We start from the raw sequence: 21,262 nt of genomic DNA on the forward strand, positions 1-21,262 counted from the left end.
ACACTTCTGCATACTTTCTCTTCCTCTCCCCTCCCTTACCCAAGTCCTTTTACTTCCTAATCTGCTAAATCAAAAGCTAAATAAGGAGCAATAGCCTACAATTAGCTATTCAATTAAAAGGTAGAGTTCAAAGTTGACTCCAGAGTGAGTAATTGCTTTTGAAAACCACAACCAGCAGGCAGCCGCCAGATTGTTACAACAGTTTATTTAACCTCAAAACATCTGATCAATTTTATTATCTCCACAGAAAGGAGATATCCTGGAGAGTAGGATTTTAAATACACTACATGTTCTACATGTTGGAGAGAAAACTGAAATTCTTCAATACCATAAATATTCTTTTGCCATCACCTTGCTGAGAAAGCAAACTCAAATTACATTTTCTTCACCAAAAGTCAACAGAGATGAAGAACATCAGGACATTCAGCCCGGGTGGGAGTGTGGTGAAGAGGCCAGGAACAGATAATTTACAAAATTACAAGGTTTAAAAACACTCAAATATCCGGCTCATGATTTTGGGGGTTTTATTTATTCATCCAGAAAGGAGACTCAGAAGGGGCTGCCAATTTCACCAAAACAAAGAGTATCACGTTTCAAGAATCTTCCCTCTACACTGCCAACCTGATTATTTTGAAATCCGCTCTATGACTACAATGAAGTAGATTGAAATCTTGGTATTATATAAATGGACTGAAGGACTCTCAGCCCTCCAAACCCACAGAATGTCACTTCCCAGGTTTCTCCCAACTCCTTCCTGACCTTATGCCTCTACATCCTGCCTTGTCTTCACTTCAGATCATTGGATTCAATCCCAAAATGTTTCTGCAAGCATATTGGAACTCAACACATTAAACGACTCAGATTCTTTACTTCATTACCAACGCCCATCCTCTTCAAAGAGGCTATATTGGTGGAGAACACAGACTCTTCAGCAGTCTTGCTAGATTTCAATGTCAGTTCCAACAGGTATTAATAAGATGATCTTCAGCAAGTTACTTAGATTCCCTGTGGCTCATTTTCCTCATATATAACCTCAAAGCTTCATTTTGAAGATTGAATGATTATCATGTGAAAAGAGGTCAGAGATATGCCTGGCACATGATAAGCTCTATATAGTTTTTCCCATTCAGACATGAGGAAGTTTTTTGTTCCCCTTGGCTCTGGGCCTGGCCTGGTGGGTATGCCTACCCACTTTTCAGGCTCAGCTCTTGAAACTGGGATACTTCAAATAGCCTAGAAGGAAGCTTCAAACAACCAGCTGCCTGGGCTGTTCTTAGGTCAGTACTTTTAGGCCATGTTATAAGCCTTAATACCACCATGTACTTCTCATCTTTCCAGAAATTTAACCACTTTGAATAAAGTGCCAATGAATCCAGAATACAAGTAATTCTCAACAATAGTTGTCTCCAAAAGATATCATCCTTCACTGCCACATGCGGGTAGCTGGATACTAATCTAATTTCAATCAATGCACCTGAGGAATATGAGTTTTGAGCTTTTTGCCTATTCTAGTGAATATAACCCTAAAATATTCTACCAGTGAGACAACTTAGAGAGTGTTCATAGGAAATGACCCACACATTTCCTCTGACATTTTATTATTGCAAAAATATGAAAACATCAATTACATGTGTTAGTCTAGTTTTTTAAAAATATTTTTTGCTAATTGTCTTTTATATCTATTTCTCAAATCCATTCACTTTTTCCTCTAGAACCATGCTAATATATTTGGTACAATGGAATTTCTATGAATGCTTGAATATTATTAGTGTTCTATGTGCATTCTAAAAGAAGTACATTGGTTTGTAAGTCAGTAATCAGCAAAGGTTGATTTGTAATGATTCTGATTCATTCAGTTTCTTTTAATCATTCAGCAAAGTATTTTCATATTCATATCATTTTATCTACATCTAGCTTGGTGCTTTTAATTATTATAGAATATTCTAAAATGTGTGCCCATTACATTTTTAACTTAACCAGTCAAAGGTTCCCATTTAATTAACATGCAAAATATTAACACCCCATAGGTAATCTCATATTTGATCAACCTGATCCACAGTGACAGTGCTTCTGGCAGTCCACTGAAGGAACTTTCATTCCTCCAATCTTTAGAAGTTTTCCACCTGAATTAAAATGATTCACTCTTTCACTTTCTAGTAAAGATGCATTCAGACAAATAGCACTTTCTGTTTTGAAATATGGTTGTTGGCAAGCAACATTTTTTTTGACAAAATAAATATCTTTCAAAGATACTGAACAACATAAAACACAGACACTTAAAAATTTTTGTGGAAATAGGCCAGTCTCAAATGAAAAGTAAATAATAACAAGTCAGCCGTGTTTTCACTATCTGTAGGATTTTATTTATAAATGTAGGAAATGCACGGGATTCCAGAGGCATTTACTCAAGTTTCTGTATTGCCACATTGTTTGATATAATGAATAATGGAAACAATTTAAATGTCTAGCAACAGAAGACTGGGGTCTAAGTAAAATATGGATTTTATGCCACTATAAAAAAGTTCTGTAGGTACTGACATAGAAACAACTTAAAAATACATTGCCAGGTCACCTAAGAACATTTTTCATATGACTCCACTTTCATAAAATAAATAAAGATACACATATATACATATAATAATGTGATATATATATAGGATTGTACATGCTAAAATATATCTAGAAAGATTTAAAATGCAAAGAAGGATTAACACAGTCTAAGGGAAGGAGAAAAATATTTATCTTTTAATTTTTATCCTTCAGTAGCATTCATGCATTTTTTTCGTTGTTTACAAGCAGTATTTATTAACTTCACACTGAACTTTTCTAAATATAAACAAAATAAAAATACCAACCGATCAACCTGGCTTTTACCTGCCCAAAGAGAAGGCAACATAGTCATAGTGTCATTCAGGGAAAGGAAGTCCAATCAAAGAATAAGTCCTATTCCAAATCACTTATTAAACGGCAATGTAAAATCAAGGAACCTTGGCTGTCTCCATGTTGACACATCCCTTGCAGAGGGGTGTGTGTTTTTGTGTGTTTATTGCAATGGAAAAGAGAAAGAAAATATTTCCATTTAAATAAAAGAAACAATTTTCCATGAACTTGGAGGAGTCAGGGAAAACTATTTGTTTAAAGCTCTTGATGCTAACAGTAGGAATCTAAAACAGAAAATTAATTAAAAATGGATTTCAAATAGTTAAAGTGCTAAGAAATTAAGCTTTCCTCACTAGGAATAAACTGAAATAACCAAGCATGTCCTTTTTCCTTGATGAAATTATGTACATTCAAATTTAAATGTATTTTACCTATAAAGAGCTAATATCTTGATTTTCATATTTTCTCTTATAATCTTAAATGCTGTTTTATTGTTTAATGTTTCAAAAATAGATTATATAAATTATTTTTAGCTTTTCTGCAAATGTTCAAGCAGAAATAATTCAATCCAAAACAAAACTTGGAAATTTATTACAGAATTTGATCACATTTTAAATTATTTATAGAAACCAGGAAAAAAAAAGAATTAGAATTTAGGCCAGCCATCTGAGGAATATTGCTTTTACCATTGGCAAATACATTTTTTATTTTTCTAAGCTAGGTAGCAGGGTTTTTTTTTTTTAATCTTGAGAATTAAACATTTGACTTTATTTCAATATAACCAAAAACGGTTTGTTGCCCAGTGAAATAGTTTACCTTAAATGTCTGAGAAAGCTGTAACTGACTAAGAAGTAAGTATCTTCATTTTATCCATGACAAAGAAAACAACAAAAGGCCCCACAAAATGTGGCAGAACATATTTACATCCCAGGATGTTTTAGATTGTGAGGTCCAAAAATTTGGTCTGGATTCCATTTCTACATAATGACTTTAAATTGTGAACATTTCATGTATAAAATACTAACCCATTAAATTTTTAGCACAATTTCCTATCAGAATATTCAACAAAATTTGAATGCGAAAAGCATTAGACAAAGTATGAAATAAGGTCTAGATACTGGCATTTGAATCTTGCTTTCCTGAGTAGTTTATCAGAAGCAAAGCAATACAAGGACATATTTATGATGCTCTACTCCCTCTAGTGCTCAATGTTTTAATGGCATGTTCAGCAACCTCCCCACACACTCCTGAGCATTTTAAACTTCAGTAACCTCTGTATTTTGTATGGAAAAAGGTCTTTGTTGGTGGCCTAGTCAATGATTCCTATGAATCATTGGTCAATCAGTTCATGTTTGACCTAAGTTCCACCACCTCAAGAAAGCTATAGTTTCTTTCTAGGGAGAAGAATTGTTAGGAAGTTATGTTTAGACCTAAGCCTAATTCCACTCTGCAACATGCACGCTTAAAGAAACTGGGAAAAGTTTACTCTTTCCCACTGTGACTATCCTTACAGTGAATTTAGAAGAGATTTCAGCATAAGAGTAGCTATAAAGAATAATAATAGAAATAAGAAGCTATTTAAAAATACATTGTTTCAGGCAGGGATAACAAAATATGAATGTATTATTAATATTCTATGATATTACAAACATAATTGGTTAATTTCTTTTCATTATATAATAATGACAGTTCCCAAAACTGAATATTATACCCAATAGCAAATTTTTTATGCAAATAAATATGCTCAAATATTTGTTCATTTGGATTTAAAAATATTTCTCTTCCTATGAAACTGCATAATTTCCACTGCATGGGAGATTGTGCAACTTATTATTTTTGCTAGCCCACAGTGGCAGAGGAGCCCTGTGTGTGGAGCATAAATGACCTCAAAGAATTTACAAAATATTTACAAAAGTTTGAAAGAAAAATGTGTACAAAGTTACAGGATTTAGTTAAAGTCGGAACTGATAGACACTAAAACTCATCTTTCCAATTTAAAAAGGCACATAATTACATTCTATAGTTTAAATCATGTCCTCCAAAAAGCATATGTTGAAAATATAATATAAATTTGGGGAATGGAGCCTAATAGGAGATGCTTAGATCATAAGGGCTTCACCTTTAAGGATGGGCTCATGTCAATTATAAAAGGGATTTGGATTGGGAATTTACTCCCTGCCCTTTCTTTGTCTTCCCCCTAGAATGATGCAGCAAGAAATTCCTTTACAGATGCTGGCCCCTGCATTCTTTATTTCCCAGGCTGCAGGATGATGAAAAAAAATTTATTCTGCTTTTTAAATAAGTTACCCAGTCTGGGCTATAGAAATACGAAATGCACTAAGACACTAGAGCTTCCTCAAAAAATTAAAAGCAGAACTACCATATGATCCAGAAATGCTATATGTGGGTTTGTATCCAAATGAAATAAAATCTCTATCTCAAAAAGACATATGCACTCTGGAGATTTGGAAACAACTTAAGTGTCTGTAGATGGATCAACAAAGAAAATATGAAAATATGATGTAAGCGAATGCACAAACAGAAATATTACTCAGGTTTTAAAAAGTAGGAAGTTCTGCCATTTGCAACAATATGGAAAAACCTGGAGGACATTGTGCTAATTGAAATAAAACAGACAAATACTGCATGATTTCATCAAAATAGAGCCTTGAACATAAACGGCTTGTTTGCTATCTTACAAACCTGTAACCCAAGGACTACTCAATTCTAAATGTCTAGCAGTGTTGCCTGATAAGCAGCACATTCAACAAAATCCCCAGGTGACTTTCTGCACAGGCACTGAAGTATAAAAATCGATCACAACAGTAGGGAATCTAAAAACATCTTCCATAACAGTGGAAGAGGCAGGGTTGTGGAGAGGTAGTCTCTAAAATATCAAACCACCATGGGAGGAAATCATGCCTACCCTGTACAAATCCCTGAGAAACTGACATTTGAAGACCAACATACTATATCTCAATTATATTTCCCTTGTACACGGGAAAAGAATTCAGATTTCTTTGAGTGAGTCCTAGATTACATAGTTGGCTAACTTTTAGAGGACATAATGAAAAATATTTACCTTTAAATTTTAGAACCTCTTTGAGCTTGTGATTAGTCTGAGAAGCTCAGGTTAAACAGATCACAGTTGCAGGCAGCAGTTGTAGAACTGAGCCTTGTTCTGTTAAAGCCACAAGAGCCAATAAGCTGAAAAGATAGCTTATTCCTTCATTAGCTCATTCATTCATACATTGGGTAACTACTAGATATAAGGCATTACACTTAATGATGTGGAAATCAGGATGGACAGTGGGACAATAGTTTATTGTGCTTCCAGGAAACAACATTACGAAAAATTAAAACATGAGAAACTTCTCAAATGTATTATCACAGTTATATTTTAAAAGATATTAAGTCATCTTGTTAAGAAAAAGAAAATCATAAGGACAACTAGGGGGAGCTACAGAAATAATTGTTCACTAGTTGATAGCAGAAGGAAAGTAAACACTATATTTTTGTAAGAGAATAATCTATTAAATATTCATTGTACAGTGTCACAGTTTATTGCCCTTATAGTTCGTGTTATTATGTGTAATTATAGTGGTATGTCCAGCTCGCTCCTTAAAAATCTGGCATATTCTGTGGATTAATCTACTGGGAGGTCCTCTTGCAAGAATATCTGGGTCTGGGTGATTGACTGTATCCCTTGGATATGTGTAACAGTGTCAGCTATTCACACATACCTGGCATTCAGTGTACTCATCTATGATGCCATATAGAATGCAAGAAGATCCCACAGTGCATGATCTTACAGAAGTATCTTAAAGGTATCATTCTCTTAGCAGGTGGAAAGTAGTTCAGCAGATGTGTTGTTCAAAAACATCAGAAAAAAGATCTAACAAACAACAGTAAGAAAAGAAACAGCAACAGTGTGGACACAGTGACCATAAATAAATACACTTTCCATTCTGAAGGTCATCTGCAGGGGCAAGAAGGGCTCACAAATTTATGCTTATTGTAAATAGTAAACCTAGAAGAGAATAATTCAGATTTCCTCTTTGCTAAAATATCAATTCCATGTTAGGCAGAACATTCTGGAATGTATTTACATAAAAATACTCGATATATATTTAAATCCATTTCTATTTATAACTTGTCAATATTTGAAAGCCTAAGGTGTCCCACTGAACTCTTAACCCCCCATAACAGAGCAACTACCCTTCTGTCTCAACCCGCTCTTACGTACCTGCTGCACGGTAGGTGTATGGCTTTACTCGCTTGGTTTGTTGTGGTGGTGCTGGGAATTCAACCCAAGGCTTTACACATGCTTGGCAAATGCTCTACCGGAGAGCTGTAGTCTCAGACCAAGTGTAAAGATCTTTACTCGTGATTCCTCTCCCTGCTACTTGGGAAAATAAATGGCTTTCAGGATTTAGCTTTAACTTTTCAGCTAAGGAGTTTGTATACCCTTAATAAAATCACTCTCTCTACAGTCCAGCATTTCTGGGAAGTAAGTAGTTGAACCTGGTGATACCTGAAACAACTAAAAAGATTTCAAAGTGAAAGTAAATAACTTCACATGCTTCCCATGAGGTTAATATTTTAAAGGGAACCAAGCCTTTAAAATGTGTTTCAGCCAGTAGCTAGAAAAGATCTTCCTTTCTCTTGACTATCGTAACATTTGAGGTACACCTATTCCAGCACTGGGGCATTGTGCAAAATTATAGAGAAGGCAATTTTATACCTTGTGTTTGGGGTGTTTCCTTCAGGTTGTTGATAATTATTGACTGCCCCTTAATTTTCTCCTTCTGTTAAACTGTGGAGTTTTCAGACGAACATTATAAATAAATGCAAAGGGTAATGGAAACCAGGCGATAAACAGTAAGAAGGTGGAATGTGAAACATTAAGGATTAGTGGGCCTTTGGAAAATTAGTGTGCATGATTTCTAAAAATGGGTAGCTACTTCCCCGGATGAGATCAATTGCATTGTCTAAATAAATAAATAAATAGTCCTTCATTCAATAAATGGCCCTTCATTCCTGTGGCTACATTTCTTAAATGAAATTTCCCAATTTTCAAATGTAGGCAAGTATTTCATATTTTTAATACAGACGCAAAACACATCTGAAGATTAAATCCAACTGGAGTGTTTCCAGTGTGTAAACCATGGCTATTTTTCTAAACCATATAAATCTAGAAACTATAAAATTATGTCAGTCACCATAAGCAGTATGTATAATAACACTAAAATGATAATGAGAAAGGACACACTCATATACTGAGTAAAGGGTTGGACTACCCAACATTATGACTTTAGTAGTATTTTCAAATTACCCCATTTTCTTTATGATTTTGTATTAACCACAGAGACCTCTAAATAACTTTTATTATCATAGAATAAGTAAAATCCTTTCCTCTTACAGGAAAGAATTGATTTGTGAGTCTCACAATATGAACATTCTGTCATCACTGAGCATCATGAAACATGAATGTCATGCTTTAAGTGTCAAAAAAATAAAGCATATGGATATTTTTGTAATTTTGTGACAGGAAAATGTGAAATACGCACACCTGTGTGCTATGTATATATATGTATGCATATTTATAAATGTATGCACAGTTTCTCCATGTTATTGAATTGATCTTAATGCATATGCTTAAGTTCAAACAAAACAGCAAATTCTGCCACCAGATGGAGCTTAACTTCCATTAAAGCAGCAGATACAAATAAAGGATTTCAATTGTTTGAATTCTTTGTGTACCTCAGGAAAAGACTGAAGAAAAGGGTAAACCATCAAAGGAGACTGGATGTTTTAAAATATTTTTACAAATGCTGGTTTCTATGAGACTTTAATTAATCTTCAGAAGAGAACTCAGTTGACCAGGTCACACATAAATGGCTGGAAAACTGACTTCCTTGCTATTCTTTTCCCTTTCTTTGCATGAAAATGTTAAATTCCTATACAGTTAACTAGTTGTCTTTAAACATATCAACACTATAACAGAACATAAATAAAATTATCAAAAGAAACATCTCATGTGAAGTAAAGATGGAACTTTATGTTACACACCAGAATATGTATTCTCCACAAGGTGAAACGAAGTGCAGCACAGAAAATAATGTGATGGACTAAGAGAATAGCAGATACAGCAAAAGGCAAATGGTGGATTTACTAGCTAGAGATGTAAATAGAATTATTGAAGATACAGGGTCAGGAATATAGAATAAGGGCAGCATTATTTATAGACTTTATAAAGGGAGAAGAAATTTGAGAGTTCCTTTAAGCATTGAGCTTGCCTTTCTCTAGACTAATTTATTTTATACCTGTCACCAACATTTATTATTCTAGATTATAAGAAAATAAAGATTTACCAAACATGCCCTCAACTCTTAAATCGTTTGGTGGTAAAACACTGCAAGTTCCAAAATAAAGTACTACATAAGAATAAACACAGTGACAAATGAAATGAGTGTAAAGAGATATACTAGCAGGGTACAACAGGAAGGAACAACATGCTCAAAATCACAAGACAAGAGGAAGCAGTGAGGATCAGCAGATGGTAAGCTGTTTACAGGAGAGAGTGCCATATAGGCCATGGGTGGCTTGGAATAAGCGAAACAAGACAAGGACAAGAGAAAAAAGTAAGCCTAGATTTAGTGGCTAGGTCAGAGAAGCATAAGTTGCATAGGGAAAAAAGAAAAAGAAAAGGTTCCAAAACTGTTGGGAACCAAAAGCCACAGTCTGACAAAGTCACTGTGACTTAGCAGCATTCCGACAAGGCTGGAATCTGCAGGTGCACCATGTCTCTGTCACAGTGGGAAGGAACACTAAATGGTTTCCCTTGACTGAAAAGAAGTTTATACTTAGTCAAGGACACTGGCAGTAAAAATGCAGGGTGGAAAACACAGAAAGGTTGTAACTAGGTCAGAGTGTTTTTGATGTTTAAGTCTCTTCCTCTTTTGTATAAAGCTTGCTGAGAAAAATTAAAAATTTGCCAGTTTGGTCATCAGCCTTCTGGCCCTCTCGATATGTGTCTTGTCTGTTCATTCCTATCCTGAGCCCTTTTCAGGTTTAGGACCCTTGTGATCATGCCAGAAAACCCCTATGGAGGGAGAGCAACATTTACCAATGAGATCAACAGCATGCATTTGGGGAGTAAATTTGAAGGGCAGGAACAAACATAGGCTCAGTTCTCAATGAAGTCAAACTAAAAAGTCAGATACCCAAGCAAAAACAAGTACAAACATGATATTCAGTACACAATTGAAGGTATAAGATTGAAGTCCATGTGATATTAATTTAGAAGGGGGAGATACTCTTGGGAGAGAGCTGTGCTGAAAAGAGCAGCAACCATTATCAGTATCCCTCACTTAGTATTTAACATGCAGAAGGCAGTGTTAGTGTTGCTTGAGGTTTTATGCTCCGTGTTCTTTTTTTTCTTCTCCTTTATATTTAAAGCTTGCAGCCTAGCTTTCTTGTCCCTTGATTCAGATTTGGAAAGGAGGAAATAGTTAGAGTTGCTGCTGGTTCCTATGTAAAAGCAAAATCGATTAGATTGTACAATGACCCAAGTAAGAGAAAAGAGGCAAGAGGAGAAAGAGTTAAAACAAACAAACAAAAACCAGTTGGATAACAAAAGGAGGAGAACAGAACACAGAGGGACCAGGGCTGAATTGCTTCCTCTGATGGCTGGACCAGCAGGAACAGAGGAATCCTTGATGGTCAACAGTGGAGGCTGAGAGCCAGAGAGTTCTGATGCTTTGATGCTTCTTAAGATCCATGGTTTTAATACATTCTTCATGCAAGAGGAGCCTGAAGAATGTCTGAGGACTTTTCTTCTAATAACGCAGGATGGGATCTTGAAATCATGGATAAGTTGATTTTTTTTTAAATATAATTTTGGATGCATGTATTTGTGAAATGAAATTCTATCATGTTACATATGCTTGAATGCATTCTTAAACATCACATGATTTTATAGTTGGGTCTTCCTTGCCAAACAAGACTATAAATTTTTCAAGTGTTTTTTTAATTAGGATATATTTGTTGTATGGGGGGATTCATTGTGGCATTTCCAAATAGGCTTACATTATACATTGGTTAGATCACCTCCATCCTTTCTCCCCTTTAATCCCCTCCCCACTCCACTTAAAGCAATTGCAAGAGGTTTCTTTGTTCTAGTGCATATAAGTATATGTTTATATCTCGACAGATAAAGGCTTAAATTTAGGCTTGCTGATACTACTACTAGAATGAAATTTTTACTCTTATGGTAATTTAGCATGTCAAAGTTACTTTTAGCTAAACTTACACTTAATCAGGTAGCTAAAACTTAATGTTGAGCCCCATGAAGGCATTTTAAAAGCAAATAAAGACATATGAGGAGACTATTTTGATGCTGTTGTATGTGATCAGTTAAGTGGAGCATGCACTTGTGCTATGTGAATGCTCGACAGGCATGTGTCTCAAAGAGTCCCAACAGGTCTCATTTTTCCATTTGCATACATGTGTCCATAATATTCCCATCATATTCATCCTCCTACACAAAACTGTTCCAGGAATGGGGGAGGAATGATAAAGAATGATACATTCTAAGAAGTTTTGTAAATGTCACGATGTACCCCCACTGCAACAACAATAAAAATAAATTAGAAAAAAAAGGTAGAGTCAGTCAGGCCTGAAGGCCTGGGTGTTGCAGGAATGTAGTCGGGTTCAGGTTCTGGATTGAAGACAGGCAAATGTAGTGGGAAGGATTATTCTCGGTCCTTGCTGTGCCACCTATATGTCCTAAATCCAGCTGAGTTGGTTTAATCTGAGGAGTTAGGAAATCAGAAGTAGCATCAGAAGGCCGTATCTGCATTTTTGTTGCTCTCCTCCTATTCCTTTCTTATGAGTTCACCTTGCAGCTTATCATTGCTTACGGAAAGGAGGTTCTCAAGGGCACGTTTCATACTTGCCTTAGGAGACCTGGATGAAAGCAACCCTCCTCAGTGGCAGGATGTGAACCATAATTTCTTCTTCCTCTTTCAGAGTGGTAGATGAGAACCTTACCTGGAAACTAGATGAGAACATCGTCACTTAATGCTCAGATCCTGCCTCAGTTGATAAAAAAGATGAGGCCTGTCAGGAGAGCAACCGGATGCATGATGAGATGAGAGGAAGTAGCCACATTGTGACGTGGACACTAATGGAGAGTTTCCACCGGGCCTAGTATTTGGTGGGTACTTTCACATATCTGGTCTTTTTTGTCCTCACAAGGACCAGGAATAGTGACATTTCAGCTTTGTCTGTGAGGACACTGAAGCTCCCAGGATTATGGACTAGGTTAAAAAAGAAAAAGAGGCATGTATTGCCTCAGAGCAAACTTAGGGAAGGGGTTTAACTGGCCTAAGCCAGATCTTGAGGTACTAAGGCCATAGCAAGATTATTCTCTGCACTTCACATGTTGGTAGTGTCTCTCTTCTGAACTATCACTAATAATTATCACTTTGCTTTTACCACATACCACTTTCCACTTCTATAATTTCATTTTGTTTCTCTTTCATTCCCAGAAAATGTGTCAATAAAAAAGAATACTGTCTTCTTTTGTACACATTTGCTATAGGACCTAGAGTTCTTGATTATAATTGTTGCTCGATAAGAGCAAGACTTGGTCTGCTACACAGTTTGCATATCAATGACCAGAAGACACACATCCATTGTTAACAACTAACTCTGCCATTTGACCAGAAATTCATATAGAAGAGAATGAAAATCAAAAATAAAAAGCTGGAATAAAATGGAATAAGTAGACTCTAAATATTTCTTTAACACCATCCATATTTATTATTTTCTAATTATTATTGAGAACCATTTGTGGATCCTAATTGACAAAAAGCAGTATGGGGGACACAAAAAATGCAGGCTTTGGGTACCAGCCATGCCATCCACCTGCTGTGTGAGCATAGGATCCTCACTGCCTCCACAAACCTCAAGCTCTTTTTTAATGTATAGATCACCAAATTCTCAAAGTTTCATCAAATAATAAGTGAAAATTGTTTGGTGAACAGTAAAGCACAGCTTAGTGGTAATTATTATTAAATAATTTTTCTTTATGATACTCTTGTCATTATAAAGATGACTGAGATTATTAGAGGGGAAAAGTCTTTTATATATTTTTCCCATAATGTATTTCTGGGTAAAACTCATTCTTAAATTTATTCAATTCTCATGAAAAATTTTCCCCTGCTAGATATATTTTTAAATTAAAAAAAAAAAATTTAGAGTGTTTCTAGTAAACTAAAAAAGCTAGCCTATAGAAAATGTATCAGTAATCAAACTATTTTGTGTTTCATTTGATGGACCTATGAGCATTTTCTTGGGAATAGATGATAGTGGTTTCTCACCTTTTGTGGCGTACATAATCCTCAAACAATAAATGAGGCAAGACCTTTGAATGTGGGTGTAGTTGAGGATAGGCATTGCCTGTTTTCTAGTTCAGGAGTACTTGGGTCCAAACATCAGGGATCTTAAGTGTTTCAGTTAGTAAGCCAAGCAGAGACAAGACTAGTATAAGTGACAAATCTACCTTTGGTTGGTACATATCTCTGTTACAACAGAATGAGTATTATGGTGGGGACAGTCTACTCTCTACCTCTGTTAACTGCATATACCTAAGGTCAAGCTGTCCCAAGTGAGCTTCAAGAGCATCCAACACTGATTCTCTGAATGCACAGACAGTTCCTCTGATAAGACAATTAAGACTGGGGGTGGTAGTCCCCAGTACAGGGACTTTCTCATGAGCATCCTCAGAAACAGTGGCAAGAGTATAATGACATGAAAAAAGAAGAGTATAAGAAACTGAGGGACTTTACAGCATGCAGTTACTGGGCAGGATATTATGAGTCAGGTTAGTTTCCGCAGGAACCATATGGGCTCATATTATAATAAATGGTGTTTGAAGATGAAACAAATGAAAGTATAATCTCATTTTTATGTCATAGTCTAGTGAGGCTGCCAATATAAAAGAAATGTATAATCACTTTTAAAAAGTGTTTCATCTACATTGCCAATGAGTACTTTTATTATGTACATGTAGTCATTAGCTATGAACATGCTTAAACTAGATATCTTGTTTCCCACTTTGTAAAATAAGACACCTAGTCTCTAGACGTTGCTTTTTGCATATGTGTATAAAGCATAAACTCAAATGGCAATCGTTTTAGAATAACTCCTTGAAGAAAATGCCCACATGAAAAAATGTGTACTTTTCTGTTTCTGTATACTTGTTCTCTACACACACACAGAATTTCTCACTAATGTGTATACATAATGTATATACACATATGCTTTAACTTTGGATTGTCTTTCTTAAGAGAGAGTTTTAGGTTTAGGTTTTCACACTGGTTTATAGGTAAAGACTTGAGAATGCCATTATTATTTCTTATCTCTTCCAACAAGGTTTTCAGTTCACATGCTGAGAATGACAGCAAGAAACATGTGTATCAAAAAGTTCCAGAGGGAAAATCTCCAATCTTTCAAATTGTGCCTTACCATAGTCAGAGATTCATAAAGTTGTACAAAAGAATCATTAATTATTTATTAATGATGAAACAGTTGCATATTATAAATTTTAGTAGACTAAGAATATAAAACAGAGCTTCAAAATTGAATGGTTTGATATTGAGTAATAACTATAAGTGAAATTATATTTACACAATATACATAAGTTTGGGAAGTAATGTTCTACATAACTTCATAATTAACCAAAATCTTTTAATATTCATTAAGGTTCTCAAACAAGGGCCAAGAATATTTGGTCTATTTTTGCTTCTCTGTTCTATTATATCACATCCCTTTTATCTTAAATTCCTGGTTTATGGCAGAATTTATGGATATTCCCTCTGGGATCCTCAAAACTCTTAATTTGTTTACATATTTTGGCTTCTTTCCAGATTTATGTGAATAGTAACTGATCCAAGAAATAAATAGGCGGAAATGTCTTTGAATAGCATTCTTTTAGCATCAGGTCATACATACCTCCATTCAGTAAAATAGGCATAAATTCCTGAAGTAGGCAGTTCAAGAATACATTTTTAAAACTCAGGTGGGATTAAAGAGAATGAGTTTCTATTCAAACAAGAAAGAAAAAGGAACTATGGACTTAACAGGGTCTTAAAAACACACACAGGATGGGAAAAAATTTCCTCCAAACTATTGAAGAAAATTGGTAACACAGAGATTTTTATCATCTATTTCCTACTCCTCAGAGGGTTTTGTTATCCACTTAGAGTGAAGAGTTTGCTTTCAACCAAATTAAGGGCTTAGATGTAAAGAAAGAAAAGGAAAATAACACAAATAAAAACCTGACATACCAATAACCAACATATTTCAATAGTCCATTTTATAATGAGATAGAACAAAGAGAATAATGGATAGCTCAAAAAATGGCAAAGTTCCAGAAACCTCAGTCAGTCATTCTACTAGATGTTTTGCCAAACCTTATCCAAATAACCCGATTATGACAGTCTACAGACTAATGGAAATTCTTACAAAATTGGCTCCCATGTGGAATCTCCAATCATGTCTCCACTCAGGTCAAAATGATCACTAGGATTACCTTTTTGAAGCTTTTACCTCTGGATTCAACTGCAATTTTACAAACTGGAAAATGAGGGAATACATCTAGGTAAAGTTCTGTAGGCTTAAATCAGATTTTTTTAGCCACAAGTAAAGAGTAGCCCTTTCTATTTATGATCTAATTTCCTAAAAACTGTTCAAAATAGTGACCAGTCTGGCTTCCAGAATACTGATAGATCATGAGCTCATCTTTGTTTCTGCCTTTTTGAAACTGTCATATTGCTAGGTTGATACAGAACTACTTTGTAGAAACCCTGTGAGGATCATTAAGATTAAGTTAGAAGAAAACATGCACTAGACAAGCCAAACTTCATCTAATCTTCTAAATAGACTCAAATATTTTAACAACTGTGCGGATTGTTTGGAAACATCCTCATTAAGTAGAGAATTAATTTGCATAATAAGTTTCTACTGTGAAGACTAAAAGACAAAGAATCCAATATTTCACATAGGAAGGGGAAAACAATCTGACTTTACTCCAGCCTTGGTCATCATACTGACCACCATCCACACCAAAATTTTCCAATGGGAGCAAACATTGAGGAATATATATGATTAAGAGAATCTCATTACTGAGAGAACCTTGGGTTTAGAGATCTTCCTTTCTTTTGTAAACATGGTAAATGGATTTCAGCTTCTTTTTTCATGTCTTACTGTATTGGTGAGACACAAATGCCTATATGCAACTCTTGTTCATCAAGACAGTACTTACTTCTATTTTTCATGTTTCACTTTTGTTATCAAAATGCATATGACCATTTGTTGCCTGAGAAAGTGCCAACAACCTCAGACTTCACAGAGATGATACTGGCAATCTTATGTGTTCTTATGAGTTCATATACAGACCTAAGAATGTTTCAAAATATGTGTGTTGAAGTAGCAATAGGAAAAAGAAAGGAAGAATACAGGAACACTGAAAAGTAATAGGCTTTGCTCATTTTGTTTCTCTTATTATTAAATTAAAAAAGTCAAAAGTCCTATCATTGACAGTCTTTCTTTAAGGGATTTTAAAATAAGATGTTTTGTAATATTATATAGCACAGTGCTTAATAATACAGTATCTAAGGCTAGATAACTAAATTTCATTCTGATTTCTCCTACACACTGCTTGGTTGACTCAGTATAAGTTGCTGAAAACATAGGTACCTTGGTTTCCCCATCTTTAAATGGTGACAGGTATACATGTGGCATATAAAGTTATTAAGAACAATAACATGTATTATTATAAACATGAAAAGCATGGAGACCAGTTTTTGGAACATAGTAGGTAATCATTCAGTAAGTATTAGCTATTTTGCTATTTGCTATTTGTTTTCAATGCCCATAATTTCACTCAATATCACTTCATATCTAAGAAAGTGTCATCTCTTTTGAAAACTTCTAAATATTCACTAAATATGGAGTGAATTTTCCTCAGAATCTTCTAGTATGCTGGGGTCGTTGGTCTGATCAACAATTCTCCTATAAGCATTCTGCTTAACAAAATGAGTATCTTCTAAAACTTTGTAGACTTGGGAGTGTCAATATACTGCACGACGCCACTGATTTTCTTTCTTTGCTTACTAACTTGTGTGCAATAAAAAGACTCAAAACTCAGTACTAAAAAACGATGAATATTCCTTTAGCTCACACATCTGCTAGAGCTCAAGCAAACTGAGCTACATGTCTCCACTGACCTCAGCGGGGCTTTTCATATTCCTGGGTTAGATGGAAGTCAGATGATCCAGGTCATTATCTTCCTTAGGCAGCAGGCCTGGCTGGGTATATTCTTCTGTTGAAGGTGGCAGAAGTGAAGGAGAGCAAGCAGAAGCACATGGTATCTTAATCCCCTAGCTCAGTGGCACAGTATCACTGCCGACTTTATTGTTCAAAGCAGATCACATGATGAACCTCAGAGTGAAGAGGTGAGCACACATTCCCCCAGTGGAAAGAAAAGTGAGGAAAAAAATATTTCTGAACAATAGTACAATTCACCACAGACATCATTAAATGATCACAAGACTCTTTTTCTACTCTGCTCAACTATACTTTTAATATCCTTAGCAGCCACTATAACCCCTCAATGAATCCATCTAAAAAATGAGAAAAAAGAGAAGATCTAATTGACACTGATAGTTTTGCAATTTTAAAATATTTTAAACAGAATAATTGACCTGGAATTCAAATTCTGTCTTTCTAAAATAAAAGTTATTACGTGGTTGTATTTTGAGAACAGCACATTGCTTCAATTGTAACTGAATGTGCAAAATATGTGTACACTAAACATAAATGAAAGTGCCATTAGATTTTAAAAGGTCAATTTTTTACTTATTAATTATGTATATGTTGTTTTATGAAGAATCTTTAACAGTAGTTTGCTTTCATTTTAAAAATACACATGTATAGGAACACATACCAATGGTACAATGCCAAACACCACCTACATAGCCATTTTTAGTCTACTGACTTTAAGTTATGCAAAAAACTCTCAGTAACCTAAATTTTTCATTTATTCTGTTTATTTTCAAATATTACCTTTAAAATAATTTCTTTTTTCTTCCAAATCATTTTCATAATGTTTTAATCACAATGTTATGACTTATGCTCCAATGAATCCACTGTTTCAACATTAAAACAATATAAAATTTAGATATTTTAATTTAAAGAAAATGTTTTGTGATTTGATCTTCATAAAGTGAGTGTAATACTTCTATATGTGAAGTAAAATTTGATAGTTATAAAAAATTAACATAGAATGAGAACTTCCCTGTTAAACTAATGTAAATGTCTAAAACGACAACAACCAGGGATCTGACTCTTACCTGTCCATAAGTATACTTCAAGTTGCCTCCTAATCTGAGAACTTTAATTGAAGAAACTTCTGCCTCTTTCCAATATAAGTCATTGATCACATTGCTCACTGTCGAATTCCTAAGATGAGTAACCTTAATTGCATTTAGCTAAGTAGTGTAAATTTATAAATAAAAGTCTTTCCAAAATTTTCCACAAGTAGAAGAAGCAATTTCAGCAACCCTGAAGTGTAATTACTATTCTTTTTGAAGGGATTTTGGAAAATAAAGTGAAAACAGACAGTTTTTACTAAAATAATTAAATTTACAAAGCAGAAATTAAAAAAACCTTAACTATAAAGTTACTTCTGGGTCTCTTAAACAATAAAAAGATTTATTTTTACCTATTGACTAGTAAGTCTCTCCATCCCCTTAACCCCTGCCAATGGTTCTGTATGTTGGAAAGGGGGATGGAAAGCCAGACACTCTGGGATATTCCTCTGGTCTTTGGACAGATTTGTCTCTGCCTGTGTCATTCCTCACTCAGAGTTTCCGGCTTCTCCAGCACAGCCCCTCTTCTGGATATGGTTTCCAGGAATCGCTTACAGTATAGAGGGATATAAGTTTAAAACTGATTATCAGTTTAAACTCTTCCTGAGGTTAAGCCCTGCCTCTTGTTCCAGAGTAGCCCTATCACCTTGGGCAAGGTAATTAAGATCTCTGAATCCCAATTTCCTCATTTAAACAGAGCAGACTGTGTGTGTGGATGACAGGGTGTTCTTCTTAACTGTCAATGCTGTAAATGAAATACTCATAGCTCCAGGATAAATTCTTGTTCACTATAATATTCCTTCATTAAATTGAAATCTGTGCTGACTGACCCAGCACTCTTCAGAGTAAAGTGATTTTATCGTGCCATAGATATGTGGAGTTGCAGGCCTGCCTTCTTAAAGCCAGTCTCTTTAAAACCTTGGTAACATTTCCCTTCTGCCTGTATGAGCAGTTTCAAAGTCTTAAAACATTGTCACCTGAAAATGTCCACAGGGCAAAATGTGGACTTTACTGCCATGTTTGTCACCCCAAAGCTCACCCCCTCAACAGGAAAACAAATTTTCTAACTAAAATCCAAGTCTACATTCAAACAACTCATTTCATTTAGAGAATAAATTGCAATAATTATTCCATACCCATTATATTCTAATCATATTACTTAAACATAAAATATAAATTCTGTTACTATATTGACACTTGAGACATATTGGGGAAATCATCTAACATGTCAAAGAAGAAATTCAACAAGATAGATATTTATCATCTATCTTTAGCTGAAAACATTTCATGTGACTTTTATAATTTTTACATGCAGCCAAAGCACTGGAATGATCTGACCTAATCTATTGTTATAAAGTAAATGTATATGTAGAATGAAAGGTATCTCTAATGACTGAATGCACATAATTGTTAAATGAAATGTAAAAGCAAACATTAACATTTGACACATAAAGGTCAATAGAAATTGGAAAGAATAAGAAAATTTACCAAGGCAGCTTGCATCAAAGGAATAACTAATTTAAAGTTGGGTGAGGTGGCACAAACCTGTAATTCCAAAACTAGGGAGGCTGAGGCAGGGGGATAAGTTTGAGGCAAGCCAGGGAAGCATAGAAAAAAATCAAAAAAAGAAACAAAATTCTATGAGATGTAATGAGCTTCCTGATTTACAGAAGACTACGAAAATTGACCAGACTAAGTAAACTTTTATGAAGCTCTCCAGACTTCTTTAAAAGTAGAGACTTTAAAATGCTGCAAGTCAGAATAACACTTCACAAGCCAAAAAAAAAAAAAAAAAAAAACGTAACTGAAAAATAATAGAATAGCAGAAAGAGATTGTATCCTCTTTAGGGATCTAGAATAATAGAAGGTAAATGGTAAAGATATTTGAAACAGTTCCATGTCCTATTACCCCTCTTTTTTAAAGTGTGAAAACTCTAATATAAGACAAAAAGACAAAATGTCACATGATAAGAGGACAATTTCAAAATTAATTGTTGTAGTGATTAAAATAGTTAAATTTCTAAATTCTCATTCCTTGAATGAGTAGCTCACCTGTTATTATTTCATTTTGATTTTTAGTCTTTGTGAGAACATTATTTATGTGAAGGCAGTTATGTTCTATTTGTATACGCATACACAATTTTACAGATTCAAACACTGATCCACTTTTTTAACCAACCATTATATTCTACAAATATGATATAGAGTAAAAAAACATTCTACCACATATAACAAGGGAGAGTGGAAGTTGAGAATAAAATACAATACAGATATTTAGGTAAATGTTTTTAGAAGCCTAATAGATGATTTTCTGTCTGTGTTCTTCATGCTACTAGTAGCTGACCAACAAATCCCAAACTTCTTTCTCTAATTAAGGCAGCAATAATGATGGCACCTTGTGTTAAAGTCTCCTGTAGCTTCTGCTCATCCTGAAAAAAAGAGTAAAGAAATAATTATTTTAGAAAAAACATGTCACACATTAAATTTGGTAAGAAGACACTTTGCCAGACCTGCTATTCTCTGGACTTAGCATTTTTATGTCAGATCTTAGTCACTGGCATGAACTCCATTCTCTAAAGAAAAGAGAGTGACTTTGCAAACACTTTTCATTATAGACCAAAAAGAAAATCTTATAAAAACATAACTAAAAACACTCGACACAATTTCAAATGCTAACAGAAGGAAATAAGATATTATTTTCCCTTAGTCTGATCTCTAACCAATTTTTGGCTCTTCCCGGAAATGTGAATACTCTATCTACTATGATTTTCTTCTCTTGTTTCTGAGTGTCCTCCAACTTTTATGAACTGTTTGTGAGTACTGGTGCAAAGGAAAACCTGTGCTTTTTTGTGAAGGATCAGGAAAATACATGAAATGAGTTATCTTATAAGTTGCTCAAATGTGGGTTTGCCTTTGAAACCTTATTGCCTATGAAAACCTAT

At 34.6% G+C, this 21,262-nt stretch overlaps 1 protein-coding gene across 6 annotated transcripts in view; it reads right to left on the bottom strand.

The window, feature by feature from the left end:
- Positions 1–3,544: 3,544 nt before the first annotated feature.
- Positions 3,545–21,262, bottom strand: part of Crppa (CDP-L-ribitol pyrophosphorylase A) — a 294,009-nt gene continuing 276,291 nt past the window's right edge. For all 6 annotated transcript variants that reach the window (XM_074065075.1, XM_074065077.1, XM_074065073.1 and 3 more), the window contains one exon: positions 3,545–20,749. In XM_074065075.1, coding sequence (XP_073921176.1) covers positions 20,645–20,749 — 105 coding nt within the window. In that variant the 3' untranslated portion in view covers positions 3,545–20,644. The remainder of the gene's footprint in view (positions 20,750–21,262) is intronic.

The sequence above is a fragment of the Castor canadensis genome, chromosome 2 (genome assembly GCF_047511655.1).
Source record: "Castor canadensis chromosome 2, mCasCan1.hap1v2, whole genome shotgun sequence".
NCBI classification, from domain to species: domain Eukaryota; kingdom Metazoa; phylum Chordata; class Mammalia; order Rodentia; family Castoridae; genus Castor; species Castor canadensis.